The 14,407-nt window shown below is 44.5% G+C and overlaps 2 protein-coding genes across 2 annotated transcripts in view; one reads left to right on the forward strand and one right to left on the reverse strand.

Annotated features, from left to right (window-relative positions):
- Positions 1-736: 736 nt before the first annotated feature.
- cog2 (component of oligomeric golgi complex 2) lies at positions 737-12,886 on the reverse strand. The gene is made up of 18 exons (XM_080548873.1): positions 12,807-12,886; positions 11,837-11,998; positions 11,481-11,546; positions 11,239-11,319; positions 10,611-10,714; positions 9,831-9,939; positions 9,289-9,468; positions 8,527-8,651; positions 7,938-8,064; positions 7,060-7,199; positions 6,015-6,076; positions 5,432-5,583; positions 4,486-4,665; positions 3,958-4,030; positions 3,620-3,762; positions 3,253-3,392; positions 2,146-2,332; positions 737-1,487 (listed from the first exon to the last, which is right to left on the reverse strand). Exons 1-18 carry the CDS (start codon positions 12,861-12,863, stop codon positions 1,377-1,379), a joined length of 2,199 nt encoding a protein of 732 aa, XP_080404999.1. The 5' UTR covers positions 12,864-12,886; the 3' UTR covers positions 737-1,376.
- A 984-nt stretch (positions 12,887-13,870) lies between these two features.
- The window catches only part of pgbd5 (piggyBac transposable element derived 5), a gene marked incomplete at both ends in the record, with an annotated part of 27,988 nt that continues 27,451 nt past the window's right edge, over positions 13,871-14,407 (forward strand). The window contains one exon of the mRNA XM_080549278.1: positions 13,871-14,225. Coding sequence (XP_080405404.1) covers positions 13,871-14,225 — 355 coding nt within the window. The remainder of the gene's footprint in view (positions 14,226-14,407) is intronic.

The raw sequence follows: 14,407 nt of genomic DNA on the forward strand, positions 1-14,407 counted from the left end.
AATAGCCCTTCTCAATAATTGCTGATCATTGTACTTTGCACTTTACATGTTCTTGCACTTAGTTGTACAGTATTTATTCATAATATCCACTCATATTGGTACTGTATATTTTGTCTTGAGTATTGTCGTGTTGTCGTCGTGTTGTTGTATGTACTGTAGCTTGTTTAGTATGGTAGAATACCAAATCATGTTCCTAGTGCACTGCACATGGCGAATAAAGTTGAATTGAAATGAATTGAGTTTGTTGGAAATCTGGCACCTCTGCTGGCCAATGTGGTGAAATTCAGTTCATCCTCCAATATAATTATATAAATCCGAAAAGGACTTGGGCAGTGTCGGATATTAGCTGTTGTGTTTCTGCATGTACGCACAATTAAAAAGCAAAGATGAGAAACACTCATCCACATCCACTCCCCTAGAACACCCCTAGCAGTAACAACATGTTTATATGCAAACCGAGTGCCGGGCAGGACACTCCGTTTTAGATAGCCCTTTTTATTCGTCAATTAAATATTTATTGAAAAGGAAATCTCATTCCCTGATCGCTACCAATTAAACACAGCCACTAATAAGACTCAAGCTTTTTAGAAAATGTGAATGTTACAAACTGGACCTTTAACCTAGACAGCTGGCACAGACTCAGTCACCTTTGTATCCAAAGTGTTTATTATCAAGGTTAGTACGCCTTTGATCTGCTTTATTTATTTGAAATGTACAATATTTTCAACAACCTTCACCAACTCTATTATCAACATACAATACAATGCATCCTTCACCGATGAAGTACAGACCAAGAGGATGGGGTTGTGACTTGTTTTTGACAGTCGCTTTACAGTAAATTCACAGACAGACAGACAGACCTCCCCTTGGCCACAATACTGCATGTCAACATAATAATCTTCTATGAACAAGGAGACAGCAGAATGAGTCATTATTGTTATCAATAACAACTTCATAGTGGACTACCTCTTGAAATCCTCTCCATTTCATAAATCCTCCCATACAATCAGCTCTATACATAAATAAGACTCAAGCTGTAATTCAATCAAACCCGTCACAGAAAAGTTCCCGAAAATGTCTTTGTTTACATTAACCTCTGTCTAGCATACCTAATCATAATAGTTGTTTTTAACAAGTTTTGAACAGTACCCAGAATCAAGTGATTTCTTATAAGGAAGAGGAACTACTGCGTGAATACCGCAATGCAGATTTGATTGAAGAACATTTCACATTTAGTGATTTCTTTGACCCTCATTGTGCTTCATCCTCTCCAACATCAAGTACAGGTAAATCCAGCCCAGCCCAGCCCAGGGTTACAGTCCACTGGGTAAAGGAGACATATGTTCGAACCCCTGCGGCTCACACATCCATGGTTATCAAGGTGCAGCAGCCTGTTCAGCTGGGCCCACATCTCTGGCTCCCTGGACCAGCTCCAGGAGTGGTGAGAACATGGCAATGTCCCCAGACTGCAGACCCATCTTCTCTATCTGAGACACACAGAGAGATCCAGTGTGTCATTGTTTATACAACAGTTAGTTCCGACCAAGTAATTTGATTGGACAAGAGGCATTCCATGAGACCTTTAACTACTGTATATGTATCACTCCGCCACACAGATGTTCTACTAAATGACCGTTAATTAGACTACATGTTTTTGTTCAGGTTACTAGGCAACAGTCCATTTGAAGTTCAGTTGTGGAACAATTTTTTGTCTATTTTTATGATTAAATAAACAAACAAATCATAATCTGTTGTCGCTTATTACTGTTAACTAATAAATCGCTATATTCAGTATAACACACTCCCTCTTGTGTGATATTGCTTAATTATACTAGCTGTAATAACAATATGGTGTTAGGAGACGCTGTAGTTGCCAGGCAAAATATAAATCAAGCGCACCCCAAAGTACTCAAATGAAGATAGGAATAGAAAAGAATAGAGGAAATTCTTTACAAATGTCTTACAAAGTATCATTTTGACCCAGATGTTTCCCGGCCAGCTAACCATACTAGTCTATTTGACATGAATCCAGGTGTGTATTCTACCTGTTCTCTCAGGTACTCCACATGTCTCTACCACCCAGGTGTAGTGTTGTGTGTGTGTGTGTGTGTGTGCGTGTGTGTGTGTGCGTGTGCGTGCCTCTACCTGTTCTCCCAGGTACTCCACGTCCAGGGCCAGCTGCAGGCGGATCTTGCCGTCGTCCGTGGGCCCTCCTCCTCCGTTGGCTCCCGTGGTGGTGGTGCTCACGGTCTTCCTCGCCTGCTTCAGCCGCTTCAGACTCTCCTCCATCTTCTTCACTGAACTCAGCACGTCAGAGATGGTGTCAAAGTACCTGCCCCGACAGAAGACCAGGAAACAAACTCAAGACTTGTCTGCTTGAAGGAGAACAATCCAATCTGGCCAGTGACCATGTGACCGTGGACAGTGTGCGGGAGGCATGCAAGTTCCTAAAATATCATTGAATCAGAGCGGGCCTCTTCTTTCTTTTCGTTTCTCTGAAGCGTGGTGGTTATATGACAGTTTCCCTATTTCTTTACACAGTCCTTTGCGTTGTTGTTGAACACTGCGAGGACTTTTGAGCTGCAAGGGTTGGGTAGTAAAAGGCAGACAAGGCAGTGTAGTATAGTATATAGGAATCTTGAGGTTAATTTCAACGCCTTTCTAAGACTTTTTAAAGACCTTGTGAATATTTTTCCAGACCTCACCGCCACTTCGAGCTGTAACCCGTTGACATCAGTGACACCTTTAACTTAACAGTTTTAGTTTGCAATAGACTAGACCACTATCATACAACAGAATTTCCGGTTCATCTTTGTTTTTTTAATAAAACTAATAAATTCACGAACTTTTACTAAAAGTTTTTAGGACCCAAACTCTTTGGACAGAGCCTCTTTTTCTCAGAAAAATGCCTACATAATTCAAGACCTCATAAAATCATGCTGAGACTTTTTAATACTTATTAAGGGTCTTGATTTTCCCAACATTTATTTATCAACTTTTAATACTTTTCAAGACACCGCGGATACCCTGAGTATAGTCTGGTCTGCTCCTCCACGTTCACAGGTGGTTGGGCCGGTAGCCCCGTCTAACCAGAGCAGCCCTGGGTCGCCCTGCTCTTGTTCTGAGGCGGTTGAGTGTTTTCCACTGAGCCCGTGGTGCAGAGCGGGGCTGAAACTATCTGTCGCATAATTGATTCTCAGGGATTCTCTTATCAGACATCAGGCAGTGTAGTAAGTGCATCATGTCCCCTACCTGGCAGTACAGTCAGACAGGGTGACCCGTAGCCAGTCCTGAGCGATGGACGGCTTCACCAGGTCCCTGGAGTCGGACAGCAGCTGGTGCAGCGGACGCAGGGCGTTGTCCATGTACGCCGACGCCCGCGACGGCACTTCCTTTAAAGGGAGGGAAGTGGGACGTTGATTCAGGAAGGAGAGAGAGTGGCACTGGAAATATGCTGAAACTACAACTAACAGCATCAAAATGGACCTGTACAACACCTTATACTGTAGCTTATAGAGGGTACACATAGTAGGACAGCGAGGAGGGGGAACATTGATTCAGCCCTGTGTGTGTGTAAGTGTATGTGTGTGTGTGTGTGTGTGTGTGTGTGTCTAGCTACCTTATTGGTCCTGCGATAGAGGCGTGGCACCTCGGAGGAGCTCTTCAGGAAGCGGAAGCACCTGTCGGTCAGGTGTTGCGTCATCCTGCTGTTTAGAGTCGGGATGCAACCGGAGAGAGATGCCTTTGAGTCCGCTAGGGCTTCTGGGTAGAGAAGAGGAGGCAGGGGACACAAATCGAGCGATTATACAACAGGGAGGAGGTGGACATCGGAGGACAGGCTCATGTAATGCATGGGATGGAATCAGACAAAGTAGTAGCATAACTGATGGCAGAGCTATCGTGGTATCATGCTATCAACGAACTAATCCAATGTGCATTTCAGGAATGGTACCGTACCTTCCACGATGCTAAAGTTCTTGTAGCCAATGACGTCGAGTCTCTGCCTGATCATCTCCGAGAGGACTGGGATCTGAGGGGCAGACGGACACACAGACAGACAGACACACAGACAGGAAAACCTGTTTATAAAGAAGACTAGTATGATACACTTAAAGGAACACTTCACCCATTTTGTAACGTCACGTCCATTATATCTAGCCCCCTACCAGTGTCTACATACTGTATGTGAAGACAGATTTTTCCGTAGTCAAAGAGATATGGGAAAGGGTTCAAAGTTATCCCCTATGATGTCATTGGTGATGTACCTTTTAAGCTAAGGTTATATATAGTACAAGTTCTATATAGATGTATGTAAAGTTCCACATTTCCTACCTAAAGTACATAGAAATAGAAATAGAACTCTGTCATTTCAGTTCAGTTAGTTTGACGGTAAATACTGTACTAAATATATTAGAACCTGGTCTTGTAGTTTGTCTAGGCTTTAGCTCAGTGGGCTAACTAACCCAGCCTGATCTGCATCGGTACCTGTTCCTGTAGTTTGTCGACGTCGGAAGCGATGAAGACTAGCTGTTTCGTGGAGAGGGTGGCTGGGTTTCCATTCTCGCTGCCCTCCTGTGACGTTCGACTAGACGTAGAGGAGGCGGAGCTAGGGAGAGGCCTGATCGGGTCCTTACTGACCTCGGTGGAAAGGGTTTTAGTCAGCACCTATCAGAGTGGAAAGAGGAATGCCAATCATGGGGACATAAAATAACCAACGTTACCTTTCACAGTATCAGCTAGTCATCATGCAGCATTGTAAACATTCATACTACACAAAATAAACTAGGGATGCACCGATCCGATACTGAGCATTGGGAACAGGTTGATATTGTCCCAAAAGGATTGGGAATTGGAGACAAAGAATGCTATTTACCAATCCAATGACATGACACAAACTGTATTTTTTTTATATAAAAACTTGCCAAACATAATGTGTCATCGACTAACAGGAGTGTGTTGACAACTACAACAACCATGTCTGCGGTCTGGAATTACTTCACACTTCAGACACATCAGTACAGCTGCTTGTCTCAAAATGTGCAAGGCGAGTGTTTTGAGCGATAGCAGTAGTATTTCAAGGCTTATATTTGATCGGTACTAGGTATCGGCCAGTACTCAAATTCAGTAAAAAAAGGTGGTATTGGTGATATAGTGAGGTTAAAGTTGTACATTAGATTAAGAATTTGGACTGAATCATCCTGAGATAGTGAGGTTAAAGTGTACATTAGATGAATAACATAGTCTGAGTCATCCTGAAAGAGTGAGGTTAAAGGTTACAGTTGTATTAATGGAGGCATCACTGGTTATTCACCTCGGTGAGAAACCTGGAGTAGTGTTGTGTGTGTGTGTGTGTGTGTGTGTGTGTGTGTGTGTGTGTGTGTGTGTGTGTGTGTGTGTGTGTGTGTGTGTGTGTGTGTGTGTGGTTATTCACCTCGGTGAGAAACCTGGAGTAGCGTGAGTACAGCTGCAGGGTCAGCTTCCACAGGCGGTGTGCCAGGGGGGGCAGGTAGACCTTGTCCCCCCAACACCTGACCACGCAGATCCACAGCACTTGGGAAACCCGCAGATGGTAGTCACTGCCCGCTGGGGGGGGAGGAGGGGGTGGGGGGGGTCAGTTATCAACACAAGAACAACTGATGATAGTCTCCCAACTGCTGAATCACTTCGCCTTTCACATGTTGACATTTCCAAGCAGACTATCAGAGAGCAAGATAGTGCTATTACAATGATGTTTCTTTTATGCTTCTATCTAATCCACTTCTATCTATCCGCCGATCTACAGGAGTTCCTAGGAGGTAGGTACTAGGGGGTAGGTACTAGGGGTTTAACTGCAAGAGAGGCTGCTGGGAGGCAGACATTGGAGGATGGACGTCATTGTTCCATTCCGTGCATTAAATGAGCCCGTCCTCCCGATCTTTTACCTCCACCAGCCTCAACTGGTTGACTGGGAATTGAGCAGAAACATTCCTGATCTATTCATCCATCCTACGTTGAGCGAGTAGAGCAGAACAGACCTGGTGCTGCCTCGAGGCCGTCGCCGATGGCGTTCTCTAGACTCCCGGCGATCTCTTTGTACCTGGGACAGACAGACAGACAGACAGGCAGACAGGCAGACAGACAGATCAGCTTATGTGTCGTAGGTGCCCCAGGCTTGACAGTGACAGGGAGAAACTAGCATTCTGTCCCATCACACGGGTGACAGATGACATTGCAAAAACAAGACGATAATTGTCGTCTGAATGTCCTAAAAACAACTATATTAACAGTAAAACAAACAATAGCCATTACAGGACATCCCACTGTGATGGAAGTATGGGTACAGAGTTTAGCTGTGTGACAGGCTTTCTATTGTGAAATGTCTGTGTGTGTGTGTGTGTGTGTGTGTGTGTGTGTGTGTGTGTGTGTGTGTGTGTGTGTGTGTGTGTGTGTGTGTGTGGGTGGGGGGTGGCTGGTTGACAAAGAGAGTGTTCAACCTTCACACACAGAGAGAGAGAGAGAGAGAGAGAGAGATCAATACTTTCTGACAAAGCACAGGCCTGGCATTAGACAGGGTCATGGAATGTAATAATGTTATTACATTACTTGGACAGAGTGTAACAAATCTATCGACTATGTCAACATATTATGATTCATGGCCTTCAGTGTCCTCTTTGTATCACACACACACACACACACACACACACACACACACACACACACACACATACACACACACACACACACACACACACACACACACACACACACCACACACCCAAACACACCACAGACACCTCACACACACACACACCACACACACACCACACACACGCACACACCACACACACCACACAGACACCTCACACACACACACACACACACACACACACACACACACACACACACACACACACACACACACACACACACACCACACACACACACACACACACCCAAAAACACCACAGACACCTCACACACACACACCACACACACACACCACACACACACACACACACACACACACACACACCCCCCCCCACACACACACACACACCACACACACACAGTGCTCCTCACCTTAGCTGGAAGTAGACCGGTAGGTTCCACTTGTTGTGGAAGGTCAGGTACGACGCGTGAGCGCGCAGTCTCTTGACGCTGGCCTGGGAGCCACACTGTCTCTCATACCTCCTCACAAAGTCCATACTGGTGGTGTAGCGCTGCAACACGCAACATACACAGGCAGTGAGATAAATATGTCATTTTGATACTATGAGAAATAATTAAATTAAATCAACCCCAAGCCCCTCCCCTCTTAAGACACACACACAACACACACACACACACACACGCACACGCACACACACGCACGCACGACAACTACACTGCCCTCAACCGCAGAGTGCTACAGAGGGTGGTGCGGACAGCCGAGCGCATCCACATCGGTGGATGTGAGCTTCCCTCCATCCAGGATATATATACACGACAAACGGTGTGTCAGCAAAGCCGGGAGGATCATCAGAGATCCCAGCCACCCCACCCAGCCTGTTTGAACCGAGGCCGTTCAAAAGACAACGCTTCTTCCAGAGCCTCAGGGCCAAAACTCAGAGGCTATCCAACAGCTACTTCCCCCAGGTGATCAGGCTCATGAACAAGCCTACTGCAGACAAATGACTATCATCCCTAAGCACACAGAGTACCTAAACCCACTGTAAGCTCACAGTCAATTTACTCAATACTCCCTGTCACACCCACTGCCACCGAGTGCAATACTCATGACATTCTACTTGTACTATGTATTTTATTTACTATTTGTACCGCTAATTGTATCCTGTCTTATTTGTCACTTATATCCTGTACTATTGTCACTTACACGCACGCACGCACGCACGCACACACACACACACAGAGGGTTCAGCAACTCTATCATTTCTCAATGAGCATGTTTGTTAATGTACCTCGTAGAAAGTATCAGGGTTGCCAGGGTTGAAGAGGGAGGGGATTCTCTCCTCGACTGCTTTGATCATCTCAGGCCAGACTGAGTTCACCAGGAAGTCATAGCCTGGTACGACGTCTGCTTTGTCACTGGAGAGAAAACGTATAGAGAGAGAGACAGCAAACATGAGAACCATATAAAACATGCTATCTACATGTATGGGTGTTTGTAGGAGAATTAAGAACATGTGTTAACAGACTGGACAGCATAGGATAGTTTCTGTGACCACCAATTAAACCAGTGGAGGCCGGTGGAGGTAGAAATCGGGAGGACAGGCTCATTAAATGCATGGAATTGTTCATGCTTCATACATTTCCTCATTCCATTCCATGCATTACAATGAGCCTGTCCTCCGATTTTCACCTCCACTAGCCTCCCCTAAATCAAACCTACGCATAGACTGAAAAGCATCTTCAACAGAGTCGAAGTGTGATTTCAGGAAACTACTCGAAGTCATTCTCCAAAATAGATACTGTATTGGCAAATACTGTACGTTAGCAAAGGAAGAGGCCTTCATGACAGTGACCTCCTGTCCCAACTAGACTGCGTACCTGCAGATGGCCACCCCGGTCACCTCTCTGAGCAGTCGACAGTGATGAGGTACGAACTCCAGCAGCTTGGTGTACATCACCTGAAGACCGTTGGGGCTGGACTTGACTAACTGCTCCACTATGACCTGCATTTAGTACAGGGTATATACAGGAATCTTGAGGTTAATTTCAATACCTTTCTAAGACTTTTTAAAGACCTTGTCATTATTTTTCCAGACCTCACCGCCACTTCGAGCTGTAACCGTTTACATCAGTGACACCTTTAACTTAACAGTTTTAGTTTGCAATAGACTAGACCACTATCATACAACAGAATTTCCGTTTTCATCTTTGTTTTTTAATAAAAACTAATAAATTCACGAACTTTTACTAAAAGTTTTTAGGACTCAAACTCTTTGGACAGAGTCTAATTCAGAAAAATACCTACAAAATTCAAGACCTCATAAAATCCTGATAAGACTTTTTAATACTTCAAGGGTCTTGATTTTCCCAAAATGTATTTATCAACTTTTAATACTTTTCAAGACACCGCGGATACCCTGTAGTAGTAGTTATTTGAATGGAACAGAACAGAACAGAATAGAATAGAACAGAATAGGATAAAACAGAATAGAACTGCTCAACGATGAGCTGTAGAGAGCAATGACACAACGTAAATAGAGTAGACCATCATGATCATATGTGGCTGTCCCACCAGCTATGTGTTGTATTAGAGATAGATTTATCTATACAGTAGATATAGATCAACAGCGGGTTCCTGACCTGGTCCATGTAGGGCTTGACCAGGACCTGTCCAACCAAGGCCTCAGCGTCGCGGGTCTTGTCTATGGTGGCGTAAGTACGCAGGCAGTGGCGTACGATGTCCACGTTGGAGGTCTGGAGGCCCTGGATCAGGAGACCCTCCAGAGACTGCTGCAGCATGGATGTGATGCCAGCGATACGCTACCCCCCACACACACACACACATTATGTAACAATGCACTAAAACACCTAAACATACACATACGCTAAGACAGACACACACACACACACACACACACACACACACACACAGTAGGCCTTCCAGTTATGCTAACAACACACACACAAACAAACACACACACGCAAGTACACACACACGCACACACACACACACACACAGTAGGCCTTCCAGTTATGTTAATGTTATGTTATTTTAATAACACACACACAAACAAACACACACACACACACACACACACACACACACACATACACACACACACACACACACACACACACACACACACACACACACACACACACACACTTCTGATGTGACTTACAGGCCTGACTTTGTCCAGAAGGGGCATGCCTTTGCTCTGAACAGCGTGGAACTGCAGCTGGTTGAACTCTGTGGCGATCCTCTCCAGAATCTGACCTGCCAGGAGAGGGCTACATAGCACAACATATCAACCAGTTAATTACCGTAACAAGCAGAGACCATCTAATCTAATCTATACATGTTCATATATATTTGCAGGGCCCTAGTTTGCATGTGCAAACATTTGTAAAATTTGGGGCAAAATCGGGGGGGGGTTTAGTAATTAATACATAAAGTAAAGACCATTGTTGCATCATACTGTTGAACGGTGGTGGGTAAGTAGGCCATGCCACACAAGTGGACAAAAAGATACGTTTTGAACTCATTTCCATTGTGGTCAGTTGACAGCAGTGAAGGACTCAGGCTGTTTGAAGGGCAGGGGGGGCGAAAAGAAAAAAAGGGCACCTACTGCACAACATGGGACCCCATCAGTGCACATGGTCAAGTTTAGACCATTGGAAGGGCAGCCAATAGGGCACATCCTCTAATTTTGCCACTCAAAAGGGCACTTTAGTGCGACGTTTTTCAACGGTGGGGGCACATGGTCAAGTTTAGACCATTGGAGGGGCACCAATAGGGCACGTCCTCTCATTTTCGCCACTCAAAAGGGCATTTTTGCCACTCAAAAGGGCACTTAAGCGAGACGTTTTTCAACTGTGGGGGCACCAGGCGGTCGCCCCCCCTGCCCCCCCCACTGAGTCCGCCAGTGGTTGACAGTGACGGTCCTGTAACAATAACTGACCTGCTGATCTCTAGGGAGGTGGAGTCTTTGGAGTTCTGGGAATGGAGGATCTTCTCAATCTTCTCCACTGACCGGACTACTTGGATCAGCCTCATCAAACACGTCTTAAGACAGAACACAAGATATGAACCATAAGATCCTTCTCTGAAATAGTTGGTTGAGACACTTCCATAATGTACCACTTTGGTATCTATAGATATCAACACAGGAACACCTCCTGCTAGCCATTTACCTGTACAATAAAATCAACATTTATTTATAGAACACATTACATTACATACATGGATGCAGCACAATGCACTTTACAGGAATATCAATACAAACAATTAAATGACAGTGAGTGGTAGTGGATAGTGAGTTGGACTTGTGATCGGAAGGTTGTGAGTTCAAATCCCGCCTGAAACCACACCACTACTAGTGTGCCCTTGAGTAAGGCACTTAGCCCTCAGTTACTCCAGGGGGAATGTCCCTGTAATTCTTAATTGTAAATCGCTTTGGATTAAAAGCGTCTGCTAAATGGCAAAATTATTGAGACAAAACATAAGAAGATAACAAGTATAACAACCATGGGAGTTTAAAACAGTAAAAGCAGTGAGGACTGTAGCGATGACAGTAAAGGTAAACACACCTTCTTCTTCTGCAGGTCGTCTTGTTTAGCCAGCTGGTTGTCTATGGCCTGGATCACCTCACTGACCGACGACCTCAGACTCTGAAACAAGAGAAGAAGACAACACAGGTCACACACAGAGAAACATATACAGACAGACCAAGCAAAAACTTAGCACACTGCAAGCCAAATGCATATAATAGAATTAAAACATTTATAATATTGTTATATGGGAAAAAAATTGAGGCAAACTAAGTGCATACCAGGACCTCCTCACGTAACTGACCCAGGGGAACTGAAAGCTGGTTCAGAGCTTTGTCCATCCCAACCTAAGGATTACACATCATGTTATTCTCTCAATCAATATAGTAGGCATGCTGGCTATGTGTGTGTGTGTGTGTGTGTGTGTGTGTGTGTGTGTGTGTGTGTGTGTGTGTGTGTGTGTGTGTGTGTGTGTGTGTGTGTGCGTGTGCGTGTGTGTGTGTGTGTGTGTGTATATATGTGTGTGTGAGTGTGTATGTGTGTGTGTGTGTGTGTGTGTGTGTGTGTGTGTGTGTGTGTGTGTGTGTGTGTGTAGACTGCAGTGCTGAGCGTGTGGAATATCGTGGCACAAACTGACCAAGTTGGTCGAGAGGTTGACGAAGTCCGCATAGTCTTTGTTGATGAGCTCCACCATGGCAGTCTTGAGCAGCTTGTAGTACAGCTCCAGATCCTCGCGCATCTCCTCCAGCTGGACATGTTTCCTGCACTCTGCGACGAAGTGGTCCACGTCGAAGTCATCCTGGAACACCACCACAGAAGAAGACATGTCGTGAGCTTAGAATGATAAGGTTCTATCTCCGTTTAGAATGATAAGGTTCTATCTCCGTTTAGAATGATAAGGTTCTATCTCCGTTTAGAATGATGAGGTTCTATCTCCGTTTAGAATGATAAGGTTCTATCTCCGTTTAGAATGATAAGGTTCTATCTCCGTTTAGGGCAGTTCAGAGATATTGAGCGTCAAAGTTTTTACATTCCATTATGTTTTGTGAGATGGAACCTTTGTATTTTATGAATTACTAACTCAAAAATGTCAACATTTTAAAAATAACACCACACAGGCATTAATAAACACCTAATGGATCAGATTATGTAAAAAAACTAAATGTTGACAAAAATGGAGATCCTAGAACCTTATAATTCTGACGTCACGATGTCAGTCATCGACGTCATCAGAGTTATGACAGATCACAGATCACACGATCACCCTGAACACTCGATGTTGGCTTGATATAGTAAACAAACCAGGCCATTATTAGGTTTAATAAGAGCTAATAGTTTAGGAAGAGGCATGGTTGTAAGTTTTCATTTCATTCAACTGTCAACAATTAAGAAATGGTTCACATCATTATGATCATAGTTCTTCATCTATGACTGGTTGGCTTAGATATGACAGTCAAAGTTTTTACATTCCATTATGTTCTGTGAGATGGAACCTTTGTATTTTATGAATTACTAACTAAAAAATGTCAACATTTTAAAAATAACACCACACAGGCATTAATAAACACCTAATGGATCAGATTATGTAAAAAAAACTACATCCTTACCTTCATAAACACGTCCTTGTCGAAACACAGTGAATCGGGGCCCTTGGGCAGATTCATCTTTCTCTAGTAATCTAATCTAATCTAATTTAATCTAAATATTAAACTGTATAATCTACAGAAAAGAGTACATCGATATTTATAATAATGACAGGGGAGAAACACACACAGAGGAATACTTCCGCAAACATGGCAGATTGTGACACCAACGAACAAGAAAAGAAGAAAAGCGAAAGAATCTCGCTACTACACCTCCTAGGGGGTGGCAGGGAAACTGCACTTCTGATATGATGGGAGTGCTGCCTGAATAGTCTCATCAATCATAACTCCTGATTTGCTATATTTCTTGAAAAAAAATCATACTCGAAATTAAGAGTAAAAACACAATTAAGTAATTAGTGTCGATCGTACAGTCGATCAGTTCAATGATCAGACGATACATTTTGATGAATGTTTATTATTTTATTCTACTGAAGATAGAAGACATTGTCAGACGATTTGCCTGTTAATTAATGTTATATCAATGCAGTTTCTAATGCAAAATCTAATCCAGATCATGCCATTATAATAAAATCTGCATGAACACAGTGAGTTTGACGTTTTGGTCCAACATGAACCCTATTGGATGAAACAGGGGAAGCGACAGTGTCAGGTGATTCAGAGAGAGGCCACACTGTTAACACATTAATATCTACAGTTACACAGACGGGTGGAATTAGGACCCGCCAGCTAAACCCGCCCAACCCGGATGCGCAGAAGGGGATATGATAATAAATATTGATCATTTTTAGGTGATCTGTGCGCAGCGCGGCGCGGGGACATTTCAGCACCCCTTGCCTTTGGACAGCACCCCACCTCCCCCCGTTAGAAGGGATCTCTCGATCAGAAGTTTGCACATCCCAAATCTGCAGACCTGCTTCTTTTTACATTCTAATCGTGTGGGAGTGGACGTGGGAATTATTAAGAAGGTGTTGTACTGGATATCCCCCATGCATAGACATAGTTGCATGACGAATATCGTGCAGTGAGCAAGCAGAGAGATAGAGAGAGAGCATCAACCGAGAGCGATGGCGGAGTCGGAGTGTGGTGGGCGGAAGGCACCGGCACTGTCCCTCCTGGAGGCGGCCCGCTCCCGGTACGAGAGCCTACAGATCTCCGATGATGTGTTCGGGGAGTCGGGGGATGACAGCTCAGATAACCCCTTCTACAGCACCTCGGGGGACTCCAACTCGGATAACTATGAAGACCTGCATCAGAGGGCACGGAGTGAGACAGGGAACAACAGTCAAACCGGTGGAGGTGGAGGTGGTCCCCCCGGTGGAGGAGGTCCCCCCGGTTCTGTCTCCAAGACCCAGGCGGAGGAGGATGGCTGGAGCGACACCCTTCAGGACATCACGCTGCCCAGCTACAAAGACACCTATGGTAGGGAGATATACCGACTCGAGTAAGGTCACATCTCACATCTCACTGTCATCTCAAAGGTGTATCATCTCCATCAGTGTGTGTGAGTGTGTGTGTGTGTGTGTGTGTGTGTGTGTGTGTGTGTGTGTGGGGTGTGTGTGTGTGAGTGTGTGTGTGTGTGTGTGTGTGTGTGTGTGTGTGTG

Source organism: Nansenia antarctica, assembly GCF_963989245.1.
Source record: "Nansenia antarctica genome assembly, chromosome: 19".
NCBI classification, from domain to species: Eukaryota; Metazoa; Chordata; class Actinopteri; order Argentiniformes; family Microstomatidae; genus Nansenia; species Nansenia antarctica.